At 32.9% G+C, this 27,777-nt stretch overlaps 2 protein-coding genes across 2 annotated transcripts; one reads left to right on the top strand and one right to left on the bottom strand.

The window, feature by feature from the left end:
• Positions 1 to 1,946: 1,946 nt before the first annotated feature.
• Positions 1,947 to 3,916, bottom strand: LOC148571883 (uncharacterized). The gene is made up of 11 exons (XM_088507339.1): positions 3,852 to 3,916; positions 3,709 to 3,765; positions 3,547 to 3,624; positions 3,397 to 3,471; positions 3,271 to 3,323; positions 3,101 to 3,188; positions 2,952 to 3,020; positions 2,783 to 2,872; positions 2,580 to 2,699; positions 2,364 to 2,429; positions 1,947 to 2,079 (listed from the first exon to the last, which is right to left on the bottom strand). Exons 1-11 carry the CDS (start codon positions 3,914 to 3,916, stop codon positions 1,947 to 1,949), a joined length of 894 nt encoding a protein of 297 aa, XP_088363465.1.
• Positions 3,917 to 16,415: 12,499 nt separating this feature from the next.
• Positions 16,416 to 19,591, top strand: LOC148571882 (uncharacterized). The gene is made up of 3 exons (XM_088508384.1): positions 16,416 to 16,722; positions 16,834 to 16,960; positions 19,462 to 19,591. The coding sequence occupies exons 1-3, from the start codon at positions 16,416 to 16,418 to the stop codon at positions 19,589 to 19,591; spliced, it is 564 nt and encodes a 187-aa protein (XP_088364510.1).
• Positions 19,592 to 27,777: the final 8,186 nt, after the last annotated feature.

Here is a 27,777-nt window from a genome sequence, read left to right as displayed (position 1 = left end):
CCTGTAATTCATACATTTTAAATACAGCAGACAGAGTTTAATTATTGAAAGAAATTTCACAATAAACTGTATTATAATTGTCAAATATTTACAACATGTCTTCCATTTGTTACAAGACTATATAACATTTACATTAAGCAGTGTCAACATCCTGAGAAATCTATCTGACAATATGGACTCAATAAGAACGAGGATGGCTTGGACAGTCTGATTGCATTACTTCCCCTAATGGCTTCATCTTTGTCTAGATTCATGTCATGAAATAGAATCCGGGAAGCATATTCTACTCTAAAGTGGTCCACCTCGTCCTACAGTAAAAAAGAATATTCTGTTTAATCAACCATGTTAATTGAGTAATGCAATACAGAGTTATTTAGTTTTACACATATTTACCTGGGTCCAATTGTCCCACTCATACTTCCACCTCTTAATGTTTGTGGGCTCAAATATCTCAAGCCACTTCAATACGTAGATAGCACAGTCATCGCTGAAAACAGAAAAATAAATTATAAATTACATATAGGAAAGTTTAATTTTCAGAGTGAAAGATTTATACCTTGTCTTTTGGCCTGAGATCTTAAGGTATGGTGCTACAATTTCCCTGTCCATGTCCTTTGATTTCAGAGGTGCCCCCTAGCATATACTTTAATTTGTGAAATTATGTATCCCTTAAAACACAAAACAGATCAGTAATGCATGAATAATTTCAATAAAAGCATACACCCAAAGGAGCTAATAGTTACACCTTATATTAAATAGAAATACACCCAACTATATATATATATATATATATATATATATATATATATATATATATATATATATATATATATATATATATATATATACAGAACACAGAACCAACTTACAACAAATTTATTCAGCGCAGTTCTCGCATCGGAAGGAGATTTGTTGTGTAATGGGTCGACTATATAAAATTTTCTCTTTCTTGTATCAGCGATCCATAACCACCAATGATGTGAATAGCAAACAGGTGCAAATATCTGAAATATGTTCAGATTGAACACTGTTTTAGTTTATTTGCCATGTAAGTAAAAAATGGTAATAAGTAGTTTTAGAAATGAAAGCTTACATAACGATGCGATTTTAATTTTTGAAGGTCCAAGAAGGGTATGAACATTGAGTAGTCTTTCACGCTGAATGGCTTATCGTTTTTAGGTTGTAAGAATACGCCATCTGGATGATTTGTAAGGGCCATGTTCTGCAAAAATTGTGAACAACCAAATGAATCCAGAAAATACACCCAAATGAATAAACAACTGAAACCCAATTGGACACAGAAAATACACCCAAATGAATAAACAGAATACACCCAATATAAGAAAAAGAATACACCCGAAGGTATGAAGAAAATACACCCAAAATTTGTTGAAGAAACCCTTACCAAAATATCAGAGGGGAGACAGTATACTTCTTCTTGAAATCTTGGAATATTTTGTTGGTTTATGATGAAGCACATGGCAGTGACAATCTAGAAAAAGATGCCGAAATCAATTTTACATCAATCAGCATTGTAGTTAATTTTGGTGATAAAAAACTTAATGTTGTTGTAATATTACCTCAGCTTCTATATGCGATTTAGGCGCGAGTGATGCAAGGTAGAATTTTGACAGAGTGTATCTATCTTGGGCTTGGAGTCTGCAGATGTCGTCAAACTCATCAGTTTTCCCATTTGAATAGGTCTTCACCCATATAGCCCAGTGGTAGCATTTCTGTTTCATGTTAGTAGTATTTAAATTCGGCCTGACAGGAGTTTCAAACTTCTCGAAACTATCTGCCCCACTCTCCTTTGGAATTGGAGGACTTTTTTCTTTTTTTGTCATCCCACCACTTGCAATTTTATGTACCAGATCCTCTAACTGTTCCAGCAGTTTTGGGGTTTCTGGAGTTTTTGCCCTGTGTTCATCTTGCGTTGACGCTCCCTCCTACGTTGTTGTTTTTTCTTGGCTGGAATTAGTGAAGCCAAGGCTGAATGATGGCATCGGATCCGTTTTAGGAACGTACGATGCTGTCCGTGCCATCATCATCAACGCAGCAGCGTCTTCTAGGGCTGGATTACTGCGTGATCATGTATAACATATTATAACAATAAGAATATACAGATGATAACTAAAACATTGATTTTACTTTGATGAACTTACGTTTTAGATGGAGCTGGGGAAGTGTGGGTGTGCTTTCTTCAACTTGTTGGGAGGGTTCAGGAGTGCTGCACAACACATAAAATTAATCATGACATAAAAAAAACTATTCAGGGGCAATATACACCCAAACTGTAACCCAATATACACCTAAACTGTAACCCAATATACACCCATACATTGATTTTACTCTAATGAACTTACATTTTAGATGGAGCTGGGGGAAGTGTGGGTGTGCTTTCTTGAAGTTGTTGGTGGGGTTCAGAAGTGTTGCACGGCACATAAAATTAATCATGACATAAAAAAAAAAAAACTATTTAGGAGCAATATACACCCAAACTGTAACCCAATATACACCCAAACTATAACCCAATATACACCCATACTGTAATAAAATATACACCCAATACTATTTCTTACGTTTTTGTAGGTCCTTCAATTTGTAGCAGAGGGTTTGGTTCATATTCTGTCTCAGGTGTTTCTTGAAATTCTGGCTCAGTGGTTGTTTGGGACACTGGTAGACAAACTTGAATCGGAACTCTAAACAAGAAGAAAAATGAAAGGTTAACAATGGCTTTGAAAATAAAAAGGTTATAAGGTTGAAATATTCTTGAAAAACTCACATTGCAAGACCTTCGGACGGTGTCTCTTCCCTCACAACCATCATATTCGAATCAGCCGGCTCACTGGCTGACTCTTCAACCAGACTCAACCTAAAATACACTCAAAGAAAGTCAAAAATACACCCGAACAATTCATAAGAAAGACAGGCTTTGTTTTTTGAGAACTTACATACTTGCAATTTTTACTTTTTTTTCCTGCCTTTTTTTTCTCGAATAAAACAATAAAGGGCTTTTTTTTCTAAAAAAAAATATATACAGAATTAGAAGTAGAAGGTAATAAAAGAACAAAAGTAACAATTATTTTGAAACAGAAATTACATGCTCTCTACCGGTCTGTTTACGCTGCTTTGTTCTGTGTGTCCTTGAGAGGAAAGATCATCACTTCCCAAGTTTACGTCCGGTATTCAAAACAGATTTCATGTTATTCAGAAAAAATATCATACAATTAAATCATGATAACAAGATTTTATCAAATAAAGCTTCTTACATTTCAGAGGGGACATAGTGACCTTCCGTTGATCGCAGGTCAGCTTCTTTCTCCCTGCGAAACAAGAAACAATTATTAGCAAAGAAAACACCATAAAATCTGAAATATACACCCCAACAAGACATACTCCTGTGCAGCAGAATTTTCATTGTTTTCCCTTAACAATTCATCTAGATCTTCACTTCCTATTTCATATCTGTCACTACATTCATAAAAGAAGATGTTAACAAAAATAATCTAGATGATAGACGGTAATATAGCTTATAAAGTACTGTACCCATGATAGGATTGATCTTCTTCAAGAGATGAATGCTCAACAACAACCTTTTTCTTTTTGGATTGTGTCCTGGGTGGAAAAAATAATTATGAATCAGAAATAAAAAATTAATTTTATCACAAAATATTATCCAAAGAAGTGCTTACTTTTTTGGTGTTCTTTGTGTCTTTTTCTTTTTTTTTTTTTTTTTGCTTCTTCACCGGTGATGATTCCTCGCTTCTATAAGTTAATAAGAGACACTCTGTTAATACATGAAATCTTGACAATAAAGGCAAAAAAAAGGAGTAATAATTTCAGAAAATTACTCATCAGTTGATTCGGATTCGGAATCAGAATCCTCTTGACTCTTCTTTCTTTTTTTGGAGTCCATTCTGGAATGCAAACAATCATTATTTAAAACATACTAAAGATATAAAATACACCCAAATGAATGCACAAGATACATCCAACATAATAAACAAAATACACCCAACTTAATAAACAAAATAAACCCAACTGGATAAACAATATAGATCCAACTTGATAAACAAAATACACCCAACTTTATAAAAAAAATACACCTAAGTATGGTACTTACTTTTTTCCTTTTTTGCTGGGTTCTTTTCTTGGTGAATCCTCTGAGTCTTCTTGAGTCTCAAACTCAGAGGTAGAACTGTCACTATCAGTTGTTTCTGTCTCCGAAGACGATGTTGAACTTGCCTTCCTTTTTTTTGTTTTTTTGATTTCTTGTTTTTTTTATTTTCTCTCTATTTTTTCATTTTTTCTCTTGTTTCCTCCATTTTTACAATCCCCTGAAACATTAAAAATTTTAGTTAGCAGCATTCAGGTAAATAAAATACACCCAACATATTATGATGGCTTACCATATTTTCCTCTATTTCCGCCCTCATTCTTTCGACCAACTGCTCCTTACTCCAGTTGGCAATCCATGGTTTTGGAGGTCTTTCTGCCCTTTTTTTGTCTTTATTTTTAGAAAGATGAAAGTAAATTATCATCAAGGCAAAGAGGCAGCCATCAATTGCCTTTTTATTTTCCTCCTTGTAATCAGTTATGCCCTTGATGATAAAACTCAAAGCATGCCCTCCCCAGTTTCGCTCTGTTATGGTGTCCATCTCAAAATTTGGGGTCAGGTGCACAGGTGAGATTTTGTTTATTGTCGTTGGTAAAAGGAATGCCATTTGTATATAGATGATGAAAATCCTCTTGAACATTAGGCGATCCTGTTCGTTACCAACGCCAATATCCATCATCTCATCTGTAAGACTTTTGAGGGTCTTACCCTAGAATCTTCTAAAAATTTCTTTATCATCCTCAGAAAGTTTCTTATAATTGACCTTTTGAGAAAATAGATCTCCTACAAAAAGGAAAAAAACATAGTATGAAAATCAGTTCAAATACACCCAAGCATCAATTTAAATACACCCAAGCATCACTTAATATACACCTAAAATTTTTAGCGAGTTACCTGATGCATTGATGCCAAGCGCATCACCTATTATTTTTGGTCTTATTTTAAAAGAACCGTATCCAGTTTCCAGTCTGTTCTCCCCTAATTTGAAGTTGTTAGCCAACTCCCTTAATAGTTGGTGATTCACCCTTAGTGGCGGGATGTGCATCAAGCCACCGAATCCCAAATCCCTCACAATCATTTTCTTCTCCTCACTCATGTTTCTGAATTTCTCATTTAACAGATATGTTGCACACTTAAGGTCTTTGGTTTGCTGTAAACAAAAACAAAATTATAGTCAGATATATTTCTATTATATAAAACTGATTTCATCTAAGACAAATTATTGTTCTTACATTTTTTCCAGCTTGGTTTCTCGCTGCCATTTTTTCTGAAATGAAAAATACACCCATAGACATCAGTAAGATACACCCATAGATATGAGTCAGTTACACCCATAGATATGAGTTAGATACACCCATAGATATGAGTCAGATACACCCATATATATCAGTCAGATATCACTCAAACATGCATTAATTTACAAGGTCAAGCAACATTACAAGGTCAAGCAATATACACCCATGGACAAGCAAATATAAGAACAGTTGCAACTGTTGACTATTACAATATATCAGTTCAGAAATATACACCTAACAATTTATGCCATATACACCCAACAAATTACTCCATATACACCTACCAAACTACGGAATATACCCCCAAAAATCAGTTACCAGTAGAACTAGAACAACAAAAACAGTGATACCTAGAAGAACTACGTAGAATAGTGTAACATAGAACCAAGAATAACAGTAAAACCTAGAACAAGTAGAACATTATTAACTGTAAAATGAGACGTAGAACAAGAAGAACAGTAAAACGTACAACAACGTAGAAGAACAGTAAAACCTAGTTCTTCGATTTCAAAATGTAAAATGTATACAGGATGACTAAAATAGTAATGTAACGTACCTTCAGTATTATAACTTCATTTTTTCTGGAGATTCTCGATCGAGAGTTCTATGTTGTGTTGATGAAATTTTCGAATCTGAGCGACGAGTTGTATATCTTCGCTTTCGAATGTTGCTCGAAAATGGAACTGTTGAGTTTTCTTTGAATGGCTTTGAGAAGTGGAAGAGTGCGCCATTAAGGAGGGATTTACGCGAAGTGCAACCGTTTGGGTAGAGCGCGTGTAAATGACGCTCCATTCAATGTTATTCACTGCGCGTGTGGAATGATTGTGGGCTGGGGGCTTGTATCACTTGTAAGGCCTTTTTTCTTGTATGTGTAGCAGGCCCGATTAATTATAATCGCAAATTAAGTAATTTGACATTAAATGACTTATAAAATGGTGATCTCATTTATTATCATAAATATTAAATTAAATAAGTCATTATTATTTTTGATTTGGATAAATGACATTAAAACTATAGATACTATTTTATTTAAGTTTTAGGGATTAATGAGTGTCACACTCAAATATAAATAACGACTTCAGAATTTTGGTCTCCAACACATCAAACTTGCCTCCGTAGCTCTTTTCCCACAGTGGAGTTGTGATTCACCCCTATCAGGGATACAGAAGGTTTTGGTTGACGAAGATCAAAGAACCACAAGAGCCAAGCTCTTTGATCTCAATCATGGTCTCGAATGAAGGGACGCTTCCACGCTCTCAGTTATATTTCTTAATGATTTAACATGGATGATCTTGAGATTGAAAAATCCTAAAATTTTTAAATAAATAGAATTTTTATTCAATCAAATGATGATAAATAATTTTATTGAATTAAATTATATAAATGTGATCATTGGATGATAAATAATGCTAGAAAAATAAATAAATAATGTTTTAAAAGTATAGAAATATTAAATTGTCATTTCACTTTACTTTTTTAATCAACGACAATAAATATCTTGAATTAATTAAATTTTTACAAAAAAATATATACCTAAAATTATTTCACTTCGTCAAAAATATTTTGAACATACAATGGTTCAATGAGAGGTTGACTACTGAGAATTAAATATAATATTCTTAAATTCGTATTTTCAATAAAAAGATGTACTTAGTTCTATCCATCCTAAATAATTCTATATTCACTATTACTTATCCATCTAAATAATTTTAATATTGATAGAATATTATTTTTAGGTGCAAAAAATTTAAAATAAATTTATTCTATTTCAAAAATTAATATTTATATTTAACTTAGAATTTCAACAAATATGGTAAAAATATTATATTTTTTAGTTAAAAAAGTAAAATATCTATAAATATATTTTTGTGCTTTAGCTTTAAATTTTTCAAAAAAATTTGGCAAGTTAATGAAATCAAATGATATTTCTATAACATATATAAGAATGTATATTACACATAAATAAAAAAATTAGGTGTAATAAAAACAAATACATAAATTAAAGTAAATTTAAAAAAATAAGAATTAATAAAATATTGAGAAAAAAATATAAATAGAAGAAAAAAAAATTATCATATGGAAGAGAAATAATTTAATAAATTTTGTGTATATAAAAGAGGAATAAAAAGAAGATATACAGTATCTTGTTTAATTTAGCAAGATTTATGGGAATAAACACAGAGAAATAAAAAAATAAAAATTAATAATAAAAAAAACTAAATATCTGAATTAATATAAAAAATAAAAATAATAAAATAATAGTAATCCATCATAATCTAAATTTTTTAATATAATTAATTAATAATAATATAATTAGTCTACCATAATCTTAATCTAATCTTTTAATATAATTAATTTTAATTAAATAATCAAATAAATTGAATATAAATATGTCTAATCTAATCATATAAAGAAATAATAGATTTTCTGTAAGGCCCAGAACTTTTGAAAAGTCTTATTATGACCAAGTCTCAGATCATATGGTTATTTATAGCCTTAATTTCAGAAATTATTTTATTAAAAATAATTAAGGCAAGTTTTGACTTATTGGATTTGAGATAAGTTATGATTATTATCCAATTTTATAATTATTAGATTATTTTCTATATTTAAAATATAAAGTTGATAGTTATGAAATAATAAGGATTTTATATGGTTTGGATTGAATAAGTAATATTTTAAGTATTAATACTGCTATTTTGGAAAATGAAGAAATTAAGTATATTATTTCTAATTATTTGATTTGGACATTTTATTGAAAATAATTTGTGAAAGTGATGAACAAATAGTATTTTCTATATATAATTAGTGTTGAATTTAATTGAGTTTCAATTACTATATTACCCCTACTTTTATTTGAAATTACAAAAGTAACCCTAACCCTAATTTTGATACACCCATTCCCTGAAACCAACCTCCTTCACGCTGCGCAGCCTCCAGGCTTTCCTTCATCCTCCTTCTGCGCAGCCCTATGCGAAACACACACACACACACACTGTTCTTTGAAAAACCAACGAAGAGAAAGAAAGGAAAGGCAGAAATCGGGAGAACGGAAGAGAGAAGGGAGGAAAGGGGTTGTCTGCCGGCGCCACTGGGTTCTGCCGCCACCACCGAGAGCTACACGTGGGGAGCCGTTCTGCCGCCGTGCCCTGCCCAGTTGAGGCCGCCGCTGCTGTTCGCGAGGTCGCCTCCGTCACAGATCGGAACTGAGGCGAGAGAGGAAGAGTCTGACGGGAGGGCATGCGCGTGAGAAGGGAGGAAGGCTTCGCGAAGAGCGTTGCGCCGCCGCCGCTACCCGTGCCTTCGCCATCGCCATTCCGTCTCAACCTGGCGTTGCCGTCGTGCCCTGGCACCAGTAATGGAGGACGCCACCGTCGTCTGAGAAGAACCCGACACGAGAGAGAGGGGGAAGCCACCCGCGACGCCGCCGGAGCTTCCATTGCCGTCAGAAGCTGTTGCCGTCCAGCCAGCTGCTGCGGTGGTCGTCGCCTGTTGTGAATGGCTGCCGGAGAAGTGGTTGTGGCTGCCGGAGCCACACCGGAGCTTCTGGCCGTTTATGCCACTTTAGACCCCGCTGCCGTCGCCGGAAAACGCCTCTGCCGCCGTCGAGATCCAATGCCGGTAAGGGTTTTATTTGGGATTTCTGTCCTTTTTGAATTTTGAGGTTACTATGGTCACTGCCTGTTGGTTTCAGTCATCGTGATTGGAATTTGTCGCCGCTGCCGCTTGAGGTGGCTGCCGGGCTGCCACCGAGCCGGTTCGGAGACCGCCGCTGTGTCGGTTCAGCCGTTCCTCCTTCGGTTCGGTAAGCGTTTTTGATTTGAAAGTCCTTTAGTTACTGTTCTGTTATGATACGCTGAGGTTGTGGCATTAATCGCTATACGATTGAGTTTCGATTGTTGTATGTTGCGATTAGAGTTGTTGAGACTGTTGCGAAAGTGGCTTGGAACCGAGGTTTTGGCTGCCGGGATTTTGATTGTTGATCTCGGGCTGAGGCGGAAAGGATTCTGTGACGCGTTTGGATTATGGATTTGTGTTTTGAGGTAGGGGCGCTTTCCAAAAACTATGTTTTATGTATTGGAATTATTACATATGGATACTGATATGAGACAATTGGTATTTGGTGATTGTATCTGCCTTGTGTGTTATTTGATTGTCTCGAATGGTTAAGGATGCTTGTTTGGCTGAATTGTTGTGCGGCTTGTGAAATATAATGTTTTGATGTTAATTCTTTAAAGATTTGAAATCTGAGTTTGATCCGTTGAGAATTGAGTTGAATTGAGTTAATTATCTTGATAATGTGAAAAGCCGAACGCACTTTTGAAATCAGCCTGGTTTACTTTAATTGACTTGGTTTTGGACAAATGATTTGTTATTGAGCCGTTTCTTTAAAGCTTTAGAAATGAGTTAAATCGGTTGATATTGAGTTGATTTCTGAAATGGTTTCCTTGAGATATGCCACTGAGGCGACTATTGGATTTAGCTTGCTTTTGAATTGATTTCTGGTTTTGGGCTGTTGAAAAGGATTGTGAAACGGTTTAGTTGGGACCCGAACCGGGTGGCAAAGTCCAAGTTTTAGGGGAGGTGCTGCCAAAATTTCTATAAAATCCGAGTCTTTATTGAAATGTTGTTCGGAGAATGATGAGTTAAAGACTTCTACTATTTTATTTGAATTATCAAGAAAGGGATGATTCATACTTTTGAAATGAATTATTAAAGAAGGAATTGTGATTTAGTCTTGCTTCTTAAGAAAGGCATTGTATCTCTTTCAGGAGAAAGTTATTTAGATGAAACTTGTGTTTTAAAGCTAATTGAATGTGAAAAGGGTTTATGCCTTTGAATTTGCCTTGGGGGTTTCAATTAAAGAGTTTTAATGATTTTGAAAAGACCTGACTGTCTATTGACAAGTTTCATTTTTAAATGTTTTGAGAAAGGTTTTAAGTACTCTTTGAATTCTGAACTTTTGCAAGACTAAAACAATTTCGAACAGTTGAAATACTTTAGAATTTATCATGGGGGTTGAAGCTGGTTTTGCCTAGGTAAAGGAAACGGCTTTGAAAGAAGTAAATGATTACGTGACTCGGTTTGGCTTAGATCTTATTTTATTACTCAAGTCGGAAAGCCAATGTTTTAATGATTTTAAATGAATTTGGCGAAATGAGTTATGTTATTCTCCCCTAAAGACTTGGGACTCTGCCGAGAAACTTTTGTTATAAAATCCCATTGTTGGATGGGTGATTTTGAATATCTCAAAGAGGCTTTTAACTTGCCATGATTATGGAAGTTTTGGAAAGAGGATGCCAAGAGTGGCATTGTTTTGAAAGGAGAATTTACCTTGAGTAAAAGTAGCTTATGAGCCTGAGATGATTTGAGAAATGAGATCTTTAAAGCCAAGGTTGAAAAGAGTTGAAACTTGATTTCAAAGTGAAATGAGTTGAGAAAATGATTTATGGCTTAAATGCCGATTTCATGAATTTGATGATTTTGAATGTGGAAGTGCTGTTTTGTTGAGAGCCGGAATGGCTGTGTATGTTTATACATATTGATTGGTTCTGGATTGAACCGTGAGCCAGAATGGCTGTGTATAATATGAATATTGGCTGGTTCTGGAATGAACCGTGAGCCGGATGGCTGAGATGGATGTTGATCCATGGATGAGATTGATTGCATGTTTATGCTGAATCATTGATAAATGTGAATGTTGCACTTCCACTATCTGAGATTACGAGTTTCCCTGGGTAGTAGCAGTGGCTAGCCACCACGTGCTCCAGGTTGAGACTTGATACTCTGTTGACCCTATGTCGTAAGTGTGGCCGGGCACTGTGAAAACCCTGGATGAGCTCGCCCCCGTAAATATTCACCAATGAGGGTGATGGATATGGATCATGATTATGATCAAGTTTATGATGAGTATAACTCGAGTTGGGGATGTGCGACAGAGGGACAGTCCAATGGTTAGCTACCAGGACTTGTCGGGTTGGCTCTATAACCGACAGATGATATCATCAGCCACTAGGGACAGGCATTCATCATATGCATCTATGTGACATTGCTTGGGTGTGCATATTGTACTTGGCTTGCCTTTGTGATTAATTGCTAATTGTCCTACTTGCAATAACTGTTTGTTTGTGCCTGCATCTTCCTATTTGTGTTTGCATCTGGGACTCTGTTGGATTGTGGTAATTGGTTGTTGGTTGGATTGTTTGGGCCTAGGGCCGTGGTTGGAAAGAGATGAACTGATGGTTGATTTCGGTTTTGTGTTTCTGTTTTGGAAAAAAAATTATGAAAGGCTATTTTGGTTCCGCATAGATAAACCGTTTTGAAAGGCTTTTGAGTTTTTGAGAATTGAACGGTTCTTCTTTCCGAAAAGATTTCCGACTTTACTTTTATTGGAAACTGTTGTTTTTGAAAAGAGGCATAAGACGGTTATTAATCACTGATGCGGTTATCTTCACGTATCCTATTACAGTAATTCCCAAAAACCCTCTACTGAGAACCCTTTCGAGGATGATGTTCTCACCCCCCTACATTTTTCCCCTTTCAGGATATGGGCGCAGAAGTCACGAAGAGTTTATTTAGTTATTGATATGTTCTGTATTGAAGTAGATTATTTATTGTACCTTCGCCTTTATCTTGATATATTCTGTGAGAGGGATAGGGATTGTATTGGTTAATGCTTGTAAATATATTTGTATATATATATGTATGTATATATGGATGTACTCTTTATGAGTTTTGTAAGTTGTATGGTATCTATGGATGTATGTTATCGGATGAAAGTATTTTTGGGAGCGATATTGCGGTTTAAAGTTTTAAACAGGCTCATATTTTAGTATTAAATAGTATAAAAGTCGTCGTAATGTCCGAGCTATCAGAGTTGCGCAGCCGGAAGCGTGAGCTTTGGTAGTTAGGGTGTTACATTATGGTATCAGAGCAGTTCTTCTTGTAGAGCCTGAGGAATGGACTAACTATGCTTCAATTGCATACTCTGAGTGTTTATCATGTATTAGGTCTTGTCGAATGATGAGGATTAGAGCTTTATGCACATGACGATCTATTGATTTAACGCTGTTAGTCTTGCATTGCATAATTTTTGGTATTAAGTTTGGCCAGCTTAATACTAGTGGATTTTGTATATGAAAGCACTGATGGGTTATCATAGATGAAATACGAGTTTTGGGTAAAGCGAATCGCGAGTTTTGAGAACGCTAGAAACTATTTCTCGAGGCTATTCAGTTGTGTCTTGAATTTCATTCGAGTCGACTTGTTCTTTCATGTCCTAACTTGAAGTTCTTGTTTGCTACTCCTTTCAAAAAGTAATTTGATGTTTCCACTCTATTTCTCTATTCATATGCATTCTTGTTTGATCTCAATTGCATATGATTGTTTGGAATCCTTGTTGTCTCTGTCTTTTTCTGTTTGAGTTCTTCCTGATTCCCATATTCCTTGATATAGCTTTGAACTTGTCTTAATGCGTTGTGCCTTTTAACTCCGAATTCCGAGTCCATTCTTTGAGAAATTGTTGATTCAGTTTTTCTCTTACTTGACAGTGATCACAGCCAATTTTGAGATTTTATGAATCGCTGTTGAGTTGATATATACTTTTCTATATATGAAACTTTGAGATTACTTATACAGTTTAACAACTATTTATTTCTAATACCCCGCCTGTATTTTTACTGGATTATGGAGCTGCATTTACCTTAAATTACAATTTGACCTTCTAGTAATTTTACTATAGTTCCACTGCACAACTTCATTTGATTATGTATTTGGGTATTTTTCAAAATTTTGGAAAGAAAGAATTTTTCACTTTTATCCTGGTTGGGTTTCGTTTGACAAACTTTACTTAATTCATTTTGATTTGAGTTTGATTTAGCATACTAATGGGTTATGCCATTGTTGTTCTTTTGAAAATGTTGGATTCATAGCTTTCTTCTTATGAACGGAATTGTTCCTTCTTAAGCTTTTCACCTCTATGAACGTCATACATGATTCTGTTCTTAACTAACCTTTTACATCTTGTGAAAATTACCATTGATCTTGGTTTGTCCTCTCTTGTGAATCTCATCCGTATGTGAGTTAGTTTGATTCGTTTCAAATTAGTGCATTGTTTATTCTCTCATTTTCTCTACAAGAGTTTTTAGTTAAAGATTTACCTTTGAGAAATTACTAATGATTGAGTTGTCTTTTCCTATGACTTTTGTATTCTTTTGGATTAATTGAAAGCTTGTTTGATGACTCATGCCTAGTGAATCTTGTTTGAACTACTTTGATTTAAGATCCTTTCTTGTATGGCTTGACTCCTTTTCAGTACATCTTAAACTTCTTGAATGTTCTTCTGAGATAGTGATTTCAAGAACCCTTTTGGAGTCTTGGTTTGAACCTTTTAAAGAAGTTTCGAATTCTCTTTGAAGAAATGTTAAACGGAATTTATTTTCTGTTGTTTGATTGAGATTAGAACCATTGTCCAATTTTGACGAAATTAATTTAAAGTTGCCATCCGCCATTTTAAATGAAGTTTTGAAAAGCTTCCTTGTTTAGTGGAAACCGGTTTGTTTGTAACGCACCACTTATTTCCTTACCAGATTGTGTGCAAATTTTTACCTTGGAGTTTCCTTTCTAAAAGGAGTTTAACTTCCTCTTTCATCCTTGCTATGAATGCTATACACGCTTGTTTGAATATGAACTTTGAGAATTTTTGAACAAGCATTTGATTTCTCTCCCGAGTTTTATGAACTGCTTTTGGTTAAGTTGTGCATCTAATTACCTTTCTAAAATATTTGAAGAAATATTTTAGCCTTTAGCCAAACCCGTGTGCACCTTGTTTTTAGAACTCGACAAAATCTATTTCAACATGAACTTGCATTAAAGCAAAGCCACGATTATGCTTTTGTTACTCGCTTGAAGGATGTTGTTAATTAACCTTACTTTTAGATTTCGAAGTGGTTTTTCCGCAAGTTTCGGTTCCTTTATGAACAATGTATTTGGAAGTACTTTTAATCGTGCTTTTGAGTTCTGTGAGCTTTGTCTTGGGTTTGAAATATTCTCTTCTGTAAACCTCATGCTTCCTCGACTCAGCTCGAGTTTGTTTCAAACTGATGCGCTGGTTTTCTTCCTATTGATCCTGTTGAACTACCTTGATCTAAGGGTTATTTTTGGAGTTGTCAATTAATTTATTTCTAGCAAACTTCATTGCTTGAGCGTCTTTGTTTATCTGGGAACTGGATACATTCTCTTAAATCTATGAGCATTATCCTTGATGTTGTTCCTCCTTGCTAGAGTCTTGTATCCTTCTGAGTAGACTCGAGAATTGTTTTGATATCACGTGCGACTTGTAGACGTAATAACGCGATGCATTAGTTCCCTAAGACGTGATATGTGTATATGGAAGGTGAAGCGGTAGGTGTGTAACGTTATGATGAGTTGTGGGTGTTTTGTCCCTTGCAAACGAACTTGCAGGTGTTAGGCTCATAATCGGCTATGAGGTTGTAAGGTGCTTGATGGAGTTAGAAAGTTGAAACTTTGAGGTTGATAAGAGATTAGTGTGCGGAAGTTAAGCACGTCGTTTTAATCCCATCATGTTTATAGCCTTCGATGCTCTGCCTTACCATCACATGTTTGAACCATGTCATCTTTGCTTTGTGAACGCCTATCTTGATTTGCACCCTATTTTGGCACCTCAAGTTTGTGAGGCATTGAGATCATATGACCTTGTGCATTGAGCCTATCATATAATGTTTGCTTTACAATCACACTCCTGCCTTTGTACCTTTATGCATACGACCATCCAAGTATTTGAAAACCGTATATATGTTTATATGTTGAGATATTTTGCTTCTTTCTTAAATGTATTCAAAGGTAAACTGTTATAGAATTTCTTTCGTTTTGTATCAATTTTCGAGGGCAAAAATTTTTATAAGGTGGGTAGAATGTAAGGCCCAGAACTTTTGAAAAGTCTTATTATGACCAAGTCTCAGATCATATGGTTATTTATAGCCTTAATTTCAGAAATTATTTTATTAAAAATAATTAAGGCAAGTTTTGACTTATTGGATTTGAGATAAGTTATGATTATTATCCAATTTTATAATTATTGGATTATTTTCTATATTTAAAGTATAAAGTTGATAGTTATGAAATAATAAGGATTTTATATGGTTTGGATTGAATAAGTAATATTTTAAGTATTAATACTGCTATTTTGGAAAATGAAGAAATTAAGTATATTAGTTCTAATTATTTGATTTGGACATTTTATTGAAAATAATTTGTGAAAGTGATGAACAAATAGTATTTTCTATATATAATTAGTGTTGAATTTAATTGAGTTTCAATTACTATATTACCCCTACTTTTATTTGAAATTACAAAAGTAACCCTAACCCTAATTTTGATACACCCATTCCCTGAAACCAACCTCCTTCACGCTGCGCAGCCTCCAGGCTTTCCTTCATCCTCCTTCTGCGCAGCCCTATGCGAAACACACACACACACACACTGTTCTTTGAGAAACCAACGAAGAGAAAGAAAGGAAAGGCAGAAATCGGGAGAACGGAAGAGAGAAGGGAGGAAAGGGGCTGTCTGCCGGCGCCACTGGGTTCTGCCGCCACCGCCGAGAACTACACGTAGGGAGCCATTCTACCGCTGCGCCCTGCCCAGTTGAGGCCGCCGCTGCTGTTCGCGAGGTCGCCTCCGTCACAGATCGGAACTGAGGCGAGAGAGGAAGAGTCTGACGGGAGGGCATGCGCGTGAGAAGGGAGGAAGGCTTCGCGAAGAGCGTCGCGCCGCTGCCGCTACCCGTGCCTTCGCCATCGCCATTCCGTCTCAACCTGGCGTCGCCGTCGTGCCCTGGCGCCAGTAATGGAGGACGCCACCGTCGTCTGAGAAGAACCCGACACGAGAGAGAGGGGGAAGCCACCCGCGACGCCGCCGGAGCTTCCATTGCCGTCAGAAGCTGCTGCCATCCAGCCAGCTGCTGCGGTGGTCGTCGCCTGTTGTGAATGGCTGCCGGAGAAGTGGTTGTGGCTGCCGGAGCCACACCGGAGCTTCTGGCCGTTTATGCCACTTTAGACCCCGCTGCCGTCGCCGGAAAACGCCTCTGCCGCCGTCGAGATCCAATGCCGGTAAGGGTTTTATTTGGGATTTGTGTCCTTTTTGAATTTCGAGGTTACTATGGTCCCTGCCTGTTGGTTTCAGTCATCGTGATTGGATTTTGTCGCCGCTGCCGCTTGGGGTGGCTGCCGGGCTGCCACCGAGCCGGTTCGGAGACCGCCGCTGTGTCGGTTCAGCCGTTCCTCCTTCGGTTCGGTAAGCGTTTTTGATTTGAAAGTCCTTTAGTTACTGTTCTGTTATCATACGCTGAGGTTGTGGCATTAATCGCTATACGATTGAGTTTCGGTTGTTGTATGTTGCGATTAGAGTTGTTGAGACTGTTGCGAAAGTGGCTTGGAACCGAGGTTTTGGCTGCCGGGATTTCAATTGTTGATCTCGGGCTGAGGCGGAAAGGATTCTGTGACGCGTTTGGATTATGGATTTGTATTTTGAGGTAGGGGCGCTTTCCAAAAACTATGTTTTATGTATTGGAATTATTACATATGGATACTGATATGAGACAATTGGTATTTGGTGATTGTATCTGCCTTGTGTGTTATTTGATTGTCTCGAATGGTTAAGGATGCTTGTTTGGCTGAATTGTTGTGCGGCTTGTGAAATATAATGTTTTGATGTTAATTCTTTAAAGATTTGAAATCTGAGTTTGATCCGTTGAGAATTGAGTTGAATTGAGTTAATTATCTTGATAATGTGAAAAGTCGAACGCACTTTTGAAATCAGCCTGGTTTACTTTAATTGACTTGGTTTTGGACAAATGATTTGTTATTGAGCCGTTTCTTTAAAGCTTTAGAAATGAGTTAAATCGGTTGATATTGAGTTGATTTCTGAAATGGTTTCCTTGAGATATGCCACTGAGGTGACTGTTGGATTTAGCTTGCTTTTGAATTGATTTCTGGTTTTGGGCTGTTGAAAAGGATTGTGAAACGGTTTAGTTGGGACCCGAACCGGGTGGCAAAGTCCAAGTTTTAGGGGAGGTGCTGCCAAAATTTCTATAAAATCCGAGTCTTTATTGAAATGTTGTTCGGAGAATGATGAGTTAAAGACTTCTACTATTTTATTTGAATTATCAAGAAAGGGATGATTCATACTTTTGAAATGAATTATTAAAGAAGGAATTGTGATTTAGTCTTGCTTCTTAAGAAAGGCATTGTATCTCTTTCAGGAGAAAGTTATTTAGATGAAACTTGTGTTTTAAAGCTAATTGAATGTGAAAAGGGTTTATGCCTTTGAATTTGCCTTGGGGGTTTCAATTAAAGAGTTTTAATGATTTTGAAAAGACCTGACTGTCTATTGACAAGTTTCATTTTTAAATGTTTTGAGAAAGGTTTTAAGTACTCTTTGAATTCTGAACTTTTGCAAGACTAAAACAATTTCGAACAGTTGAAATACTTTAGAATTTATCATGGGGGTTGAAGCTGGTTTTGCCTAGGTAAAGGAAACGGCTTTGAAAGAAGTAAATGATTACGTGACTCGGTTTGGCTTAGATCTTATTTTATTACTCAAGTCGGAAAGCCAATGTTTTAATGATTTTAAATGAATTTGGCGAAATGAGTTATGTTATTCTCCCCTAAAGACTTGGGACTCTGCCGAGAAACTTTTGTTATAAAATCCCATTGTTGGATGGGTGATTTTGAATATCTCAAAGAGGCTTTTAACTTGCCATGATTATGGAAGTTTTGGAAAGAGGATGCCGAGAGTGGCATTGTTTTGAAAGGAGAATTTACCTTGAGTAAAAGTAGCTTATGAGCCTGAGATGATTTGAGAAATGAGATCTTTAAAGCCAAGGTTGAAAAGAGTTGAAACTTGATTTCAAAGTGAAATGAGTTGAGAAAATGATTTATGGCTTAAATGCCGATTTCATGAATTTGATGATTTTGAATGTGGAAGTGCTGTTTTGTTGAGAGCCGGAATGGCTGTGTATGTTTATACATATTGATTGGTTCTGGATTGAACCGTGAGCCGGAATGGCTGTGTATAATATGAATATTGGCTGGTTCTGGAATGAACCGTGAGCCGGATGGCTGAGATGGATGTTGATCCATGGATGAGATTGATTGCATGTTTATGCTGAATCATTGATAAATGTGAATGTTGCACTTCCACTATCTGAGATTACGAGTTTCCCTGGGTAGTAGCAGTGGCTAGCCACCACGTGCTCCAGGTTGAGACTTGATACTCTGTTGACCCTATGTCGTAAGTGTGGCCGGGCACTGTGAAAGCCCCGGATGAGCTCGCCCCCGTAAATATTCACCAATGAGGGTGATGGATATGGATCATGATTATGATCAAATTTATGATGAGTATAACTCGAGTTGGGGATGCGCGACAGAGGGAAAGTCCAATGGTTAGCTACCAGGACTTGTCGGGTTGGCTCTATAACCGACAGATGATATCATCAGCCACTAGGGACAGGCATTCATCATATGCATCTATGTGACATTGCTTGGGTGTGCATATTGTACTTGGCTTGCCTTTGTGATTAATTGCTAATTGTCCTACTTGCAATAACTGTTTGTTTGTGCCTGCATCTTCCTATTTGTGTTTGCATCTGAAACTCTGTTGGATTGTGGTGATTGGTTGTTGGTTGGATTGTTTGGGCCTAGGGCCGTGGTTGGAAAGAGATGAACTGATGGTTGATTTCGGTTTTGTGTTTCTGGTTTGGAAAAAAAATTATGAAAGGCTATTTTGGTTCCGCATAGATAAACCGTTTTGAAAGGCTTTTGAGTTTTTGAGAATTGAACGGTTCTTCTTTCCGAAAAGATTTCCGACTTTACTTTTATTGGAAACTGTTGTTTTTGAAAAGAGGCATAAGACGGTTATTAATCACTGATGCGGTTATCTTCATGTATCCTATTACAGTAATCCCCAAAAACCCTCTACTGAGAACCCTTTCGAGGATGATGTTCTCACCCCCCTACATTTTTTCCCTTTCAGGATATGGGCGCAGAAGTCACGAAGAGTTTATTTAGTTATTGATATGTTCTGTATTGAAGTAGATTATTTATTGTACCCTCGCCTTTATCTTGATATATTCTGTGAGAGGGATAGGGATTGTATTGGTTAATGCTTGTAAATATATTTGTATATATATATATATATATATATATATGTATGTATATATGGATGTACTCTTTATGAGTTTTGTAAGTTGTATGGTATCTATGGATGTATGTTATCGGATGAAAGTATTTTTGGGAGCGATATTGCGGTTTAAAGTTTTAAACAGGCTCATATTTTAGTATTAAATAGTATAAAAATCGTCGTAATGTCCGAGCTATCAGAGTTGCGCAGCCGGAAGCGTGAGCTTTGGTAGTTAGGGTGTTACATTTTCTATAATTAGACATATTATATATATATATATATATATATATATATATATATATATATATATATATATATATATTGGGGAGAAAAGATCACTTTAAAATGAGATTATTATTATTAATAATGTATAAATATTAAAATTATATTAATGCAATAATTGAAATACATTATTAGAATAAAAAGTTGCAAGAATTAAAATAACGGAAATTTATTAAGTTTAATTAGCATAAAATAAAAAAAATTATTAATCAGATTAAATAAATTAAAAAATATTACTAAGCAAAACAAATGTCACAATAATTATGTTACTAATTAAAAAAATCAATTTAATCAATTCAATTTTTTTAATAGACAATTAAAGATCACCAATGACTAAAAATAAATAAAATATAATAAAAAATAATTTTGGTTGTATAAATAATAAATTAAATTATTATATACAATTTTTACTTTTTCACCTTATTATAATTTAAGTTAACATTAATGGTAAAAGACTAATTTTAAATAGCCGCAATTTGTATTTTACATTATAACTAAAACACAATTCATAATTTTTTATTTTGTGATTAATCAACATTTTTAAAATTTTTTGGTTAAGTCTTCAATATTTTATGATTGATAAATTTTTTCTACAAAATACAAATTTGTGATGAATTATTACAATCACAATTAATTAAGAAAATCAAGAAAATATTATAAAAAATTAAATAAAAGATAAAAAATAGAGTAAAAATTTATTTTGAAACTAAAAATTTGTCAATTGTGCTAGAAATTCTAAAAATTTGTATCTTATTATATAATCAATTTTGTTACTCACTTCAACTTCATTATTCCTTTGTATAAAAAAAAAGTATATAATGTCACACTTATTTCAAAAAAGATGAAACTCATTAAATACACGATATAATGTATAATTTAAAAATAATAAAATAAAAAATATCTAAAATTTTATAATAATATTTAAAATTTTCAATAATGATAATACAAAGAGTTTAAATCTACCAAATGAATTCAATAGTTATCCTTTACACATCTTATTTAAATTTGAATTTTAAAATTTAATTTGCATATTCTTTTTTTTCTCCTAATATAAATTATTTTTGATGAAAAATAGGAAAAAAATCTATTAGACCAAAAAAATATTCTATCAAAGAAGTATTATAAAGAAATTTATAATTAGAGAAGAAAATAATAAAAGTATTAACATGAATATATTTCATCATTAAATAAACAAAGTTAACACAAAACAAAATTACACCTAAAGAGAAAAAAAAAGAATTAAAATATCCAAAGTGATAAAAAGAAATTATATATATATATATATATATATATATATATATATAAAAGATTATAAAACAATGAACTTCTAACTAAATTAAATTGTATTTATTATTATTAGAAAGGGTAAGAGAGTAGTAGAAAAAAGTTTGTGTGTATTCAAGTTGTGTAGAATGATACAATATATAGAAGAATATTTATAGATGTTAAGAGAATCGAAATAATAAAGACTTAATATCCTATAATAAATATTCAGATATGTTGAGTAATGCTAATTGATCTAATTGATCCTAATTATACTCTAACAATTATATTCAATTAATTGATATACATAATATTAAATTGTGTGATACTTAAATATCTAATCAAATCAATTAGTTGATATAATTAATCTATCATAATAAATTGTATTTAATAAATTAAAAGAAATAAATAAAAAATACTCTCAGAAACATGCTACGTCAATTTTATTATTAAGTATAAAAATCCAATTTTTATATAATAGAATAGATTTTATCCTATGCAAAATAGTTTATAAGGAAAACATGAGTTAACAAGATGTTTATGACCAACCTTCAGTTCATTATTTTTATATTAGCTAGATAAAAAAGAAAAAATCATTTGAGATCATGAATCAAACTAACGACAGAAAATATGACATCCTAACTTTTTGAATAAGGTTCATTATTTAATAACTAATTAATTAATTAAAATTGTAATGATTTAAGATTTAGATTTAATTCATTTAAAATAAAGAATTAAAAAATAATACATTAAAAAAATTAACCTATCTAATTTAATATTTAAATATATGAAAACACTAATTGTAGTACTTTTCTAACCAACAATAAACCACCTTACTAGATATGGTCATAATTAATTCCATATTTATTGGATTTGAAAGATTTTTAGTTATATGAAAATATAAGAAAACTAGCTTTATTCTTTAAGTTCACTACAAAATCAAATTCAAATTAAATTAGAAACATAAATATGTTACAAATTTAGAGTAGAAAATCATGCTCTTATCAACATCATGTACTAACAGTTTTTCGAGAATATAATAAAATGTGGTTATCTGATTGACTTCGTTTATGATTATTTTAAATCTACCTCAATTCTCTATAAATTTGTGTCTAATAGCTATTTCCAAATTCTAAAGGTAGAAAATAAGTCTTGAAAAGTGACGATTCAGATTTGATACTTCACCTACACAGGCGAATTAGATTCTAAGAAAAGTGTGATTATAATTGTTCTTCTTTTATTCTTCCTTTATGATTTACGATTCTATTTATTTTTGTTATTTCATTCAAAGATCTTTCTCTTATCCAAAGATACTTTTGTTTGATTTATGATTATGTTTATGATCCTTAATTTATTGAAGGATCCATTCTATTTGATTTATTTATGTAAATGTTATTAATCTTGTCTTATTTATTTTACCTTGATTTATGGCCTGCGAGAGCATGAAATCAAGGTTTGCATTCTATATGTTTTAATGCTATAGGCATTTCATATGTGCCATATATGTCATAACATAAGTAAATAATAAGTATTTAAAAGTCACACCACTCTGACTAATAAAGACTTTTGAAAGAATAATATTATTGTATCATCACTGTTTTTATTTTAAAACTCGAAGTGGCTGGAATAAATACGATGTCACCATATAGATAGACCACTGAAAAACTTTTATTTTTCATCCCTTCCTTCCGTACTTTCTTCAGAATATATATTAATATTTTGTTTATCTTTATTGAATGATTGTAATTGTGACTATGATGTTTTTTTTTTATGATTATACGGTATAAACAAAACTTGTCATTGTTTGTTACTTCATAGTTTAGCATGTCTATTTTTTTTCAACTAATAACCATTTAAATAAAAACTACTTACTCACTATTTTTACATATATAAATTATTTTATATATGTAATTCCATATTGTTTTAAAAATATTTTGTAAGGTTTTAATATCAACTACTAATATAATTAAAAATAGGCTTAAATCCAATTTAAAAATATCAGGCTGTTACAGGAAAAGACGGAGCATTAGACGCCTAGACAGTATGGAGACAACTTAAAAACTTAGAGGAATAATTGTTATAAATTGAGTAAGTAATTTGGAGAGTAAAAAAAAAATGGCTGTGTAAAATTTGTAAATGTGGTGAATAAAGTAAGGACAATTATCAATAGAAATCAAATTTAGGCATTAATAGAAATTAAATTTGTTTAACGTATGAAGACCTTCTATCATTCAAGCATTAATGGAAATTAAATTTGAATACCAAAACTGCATGGAAGTTTTTACTATATGTTGTACTTATTATAAGTGTCGTTAGTTTTATTTATATTTATCCATTTTATTTAATTTGAATCAAATTTGCAAGATTTTAAAGTAAAAATTTTTTATTTTAATAATTCTCATACATAGAAGAAATTCTTGCTTATATTTTATTTTTGATAGTGTGAATTGAGTATTTAGCCTTAAAAAGTATTTATTTTTTTACAAATTCGTGTTTGTAGGTGTTATTATCGGCTAATTCTTAAACGTTTTTTGCTAAGTATGGAGTATTTTACATCTTGTTAATTCGTTAAATCTGAACTCTTCATTTATTATATTTTATTTGAATGGTCTGAATTTAAAAATGTAACCTGTTAATCACTTTAATCATTTTTTTATATAAATTTTAGATTTTTTTTATAAGTTTCAGATATTGAACTGAAGTTTAAAATAAAAAAAAATAGTATATAAATATTAAAAGCAACATATCTGTACAACAAAAAAATTATTGGGCTTTAGAATTAAAATAAATAATACATGAAAAATAAGTTGAAAATCCATATACTAAATTTAGAAAAAAAAGATATATTAGAATCTTAAAAAAGATAATATTAAATATATATTATGTATATAATATTTAAATTTAAATAAATTTTGTTTTGTGTAAAATAAAATTATAATATTAAATATAAACACAATGATAAAAAATTTTGTGTTATATAAATTTAATTAATACATATATATATATACAATTTTATTTTGTGTGAAACAAAATTATAACATTAAATATGAAGTGAATGATAAAAGATTTTGTATTATACAAATTTAATTTAAAAAATATATATATAACGTAAGAAGCAAACAAACATATAATAATTTTATTTTGTGCGAAACAAAAATTTATATAAAAAAATATTTATATAATTTTTTTATTAACAATTTTTTTTATTGAAATATGTTACTTTACTATATTTAAAATATATTATTTGAAATAATTATATTATTTTAGTTAATATATTTAAAAGAATATTTAAAATTTATTATTTTGTATTAAAAATATATTATTAGTTTTTTTTAAAATAACATTTTCTTTTTTTTGGTTCAAATACTATGACAAAACAATTTTACGTAACTGCGACTATTCAATAAATATTATATAAGTTAATAAAAGAAAAAAGTACTCTTTTTTTTTTTTACCAAAAATAAGAAGACTGAAATTCGCGACCTTTTAGGTGAGTATGCATGGAAAGACTATGCCATTTGAATCATAGCGCGTTGGCAAAGAAAAAAATAATCGTAATTATATATTAAATAGAATAATTATTTATTAGGCTCATTCTTATACAAATAAAAATTTCTCTTAGTTTTATATCTATAATATTTTATACCAATTAGCTTTAAAGTTTAATTATTTTTTGAATAAATTAATAAAAAAATAATACAAATAATTGTTTAAATATGATTGTATTTTAATTTTTCATTCTATAACGTACACGTTGAGGATAATTTAAAATAAAAGATAATAGATGGTGCACGAAATTGTGATCATCAACAATGGCGCCAAAGGACTTGGAGCTCTCAAACGTGAATCACACTTTGTCACAATTCCGCACAACTAACCAGCAAGTGCACTGGGTCGTCCAAGTAATACCTTACGTGAGTAAGGGTCGATCCCACGGAGATTGTCGGCTTGAAGCAAGCTATGGTCACCTTGTAAATCTCAGTCAGGCGAATTCATATAGTGATGGAGATTTGATAATTAAAAGATAAATAAAACATAAAATAAAGATAGAGATACTTATGTAATTCTTTGGTTGGAATTTTAGATAAGCGTATGAAGATGCTTTGTTCCTCCTGAACCTCTGCTTTCCTATTGCCTTCTTCCAATCATTCATACTCCTTTCCATTGCAAGCTTTATGTTGGGCATCATCGTTGTCAATGGTTACTTACCGTCCTCTCAGTGAAAATGTTCTACGTACGCTGTCACCGCACGGCTAATCATCTGTTGGTTCTCGATCATGTTGGAATAGGATCCATTGATCCTTTTGCGTCTGTCACACGCCCAACAATCGCGAGTTTGAAGCTCGTCACAGTCATCCCTTCCCAGATCTTACTCAGAATACCACAGACAAGGTTTAGACGTTCCGGATCTCAAGAATGACCGCCAATAATTCTAGCCTATACCACGAAGGTTCCAATCTTAGATTAGAAACCCAAGAGATACATATTCAATCTTGTTTGCATGTAGAACAGAAGTGGTTGTCAGTCACGCGTTCATAGGTGAGAATGGTGATGAGTGTCACATAATCATCACATTCATCATGTTCTTGGGTGTGAATGAATATCTTGGAGAAGAAATAGACTTGATTTGAATAGAAAAACAATAGTACTTTGTATTAATTCATGAAGAACAACAGAGCTCCACACTTTAATCTATGGTGTGTAGAAACTCCACCGTTGAAAATACATAAGAACAAAAGGTCTAGGCATGGCCGAATGGCCAGCCTCCCAAAGAGGGTTTAATCGTCAAAACATGATTCCAAGATGATCAAAAGATGAAAATACAATAGTATAAGGTCCTATTTATAGAGAACTAGTAGCCTAGGGTTTACAGAAATCAGTAATTAATGCAGAAATCTTCTTTCGGGCCCACTTGGTGTGTGCTTGGGCTGAGCATTGAAGCTTCCATGTGTAGAGACTTTTCTTGGAGTTAAACGCCAGCTTTTGTGCCAGTTTGGGCGTTTAACTCCAGCTTTTGTGCCAGTTCCGGCGTTAAACGCTAGAATTCTTGAGCTGACTTGAAACGCCTGTTTGGGCCATCAAATATCGGACAAAGTATGAACTATTATATATTGCTGGAAAGCCCAGGATGTCTACTTTCTAACGCAATTGAGAGCGCGCCAATTGGGCTTCTGTAGCTCCAGAAAATCTACTTTGAATGCAGGAAGGTCAGAGTCCAACAGCATCTGCAGTCCTTTTTCAGCCTCTGAATAAGATTTTTGCTCAGGTCCCTCAATTTCAGCCAGAAAATATCTGAAATCACAGAAAAATACACAAACTCATAGTAAAGTCCAGAAGAGTGATTTTTATTTAAAAACTAATAAAAATATAATAAAAACTAATTAAACTATACTAAAAACATACTAAAAATAATGCCAAAAAGCGTATAAATTATCCGCTCATCAATAGACTTGTTGTAACTGTCATGTATGTCGTCATCTGAGAGTTATGGCACCTTCATGGAGACCGGAGTTCTTCTACATAATCGATTTTGTGTTTGGAGTTAGCCAACCAACAGCGTCGACAGACATGCTTCTTCCTCTTCTATGGCAGCGATTTTTCGAACTTTGAAGGTCATTTATGGTAGAGGTGAAAGGGAGTGGGTTCAAGAGCATCAAAATCTGTGGCTAGCCAGAACGATAGTGGAAACATTGCCAGCAAACAAAACAGTGAAGATGTTTGAAGACATCGTATCGACAATAACAGAGTAATGGAAGAATTCGATCAAGTTTTCCTGAGTACTTTTGTGGTGTAAAGGTCGTCCTATGTTAAACGAAGGAATTAGTTTTTTTGTCGCGGTCAATGTTTATTCATCCCATGACAAAAAAAAAAGAAAAAAATAATCACAATACTAAATAAATTTAATTTACCATATAACTTTTGATAGTAGGTTAACTTTTAAAAAGTGCTGCACTCTCTACTTTATCTGGAGTGTAGCTTTCGCCGTTATCATAAAAAAATTTATCGAAAAATATTATTAGTCATAATTTCACATGTACTATTTGCTATTGGTAGCGGATTGGATTATGGAAAAATTAAGTTTTTGAGATGATTTATTTTAATCAAACAGATAAATACTAAAGAGGAATTGTGTAAATTAGAAGTACTTCATTATTAAAGTGGAATATGATAAAGGAATAAGGAGATGTAAATTTAAAAAAAAATGTCTTTCTTATTTTATTTAAAGGTACTGTATTATTTAATAAAATGTCATCAATTAATATTTTAACTGTTTAATTCTGTTGATTACTATTATTATTACTATTTGAAATTTGAAACAACTGAATGTGATCATAACAAAATTTAAATATCAAATTGGTATGACCGAAGAAAATACATTTTGAAGATGATAGGGTAATAATTTTTAAATTTGAAACACCATCCGAGCGTGTTGCTACTATTATACAAAGATAAAAATTAAAAACATGAACTAATAAATAAAGAATGATGTATTTATAATAGTTAGTCAAATTTTTTATTTTGGTTTGCTTTTGTTGGTCAGATTATAATAAATCGAGTGAATATTTATAATGATTTAATTTTTATAATCCTACCTAGTTTCCTTAATTAATTGCAGCGTATAAC

The sequence above is a fragment of the Arachis ipaensis genome, chromosome B3 (assembly GCF_059453495.1).
Source record: "Arachis ipaensis isolate K30076 ecotype BB chromosome B3, ASM5945349v1, whole genome shotgun sequence".
In the NCBI taxonomy this organism is placed as follows: domain Eukaryota; kingdom Viridiplantae; phylum Streptophyta; class Magnoliopsida; order Fabales; family Fabaceae; genus Arachis; species Arachis ipaensis.
This window is presented reverse-complemented; position numbering and strand designations above follow the sequence as displayed.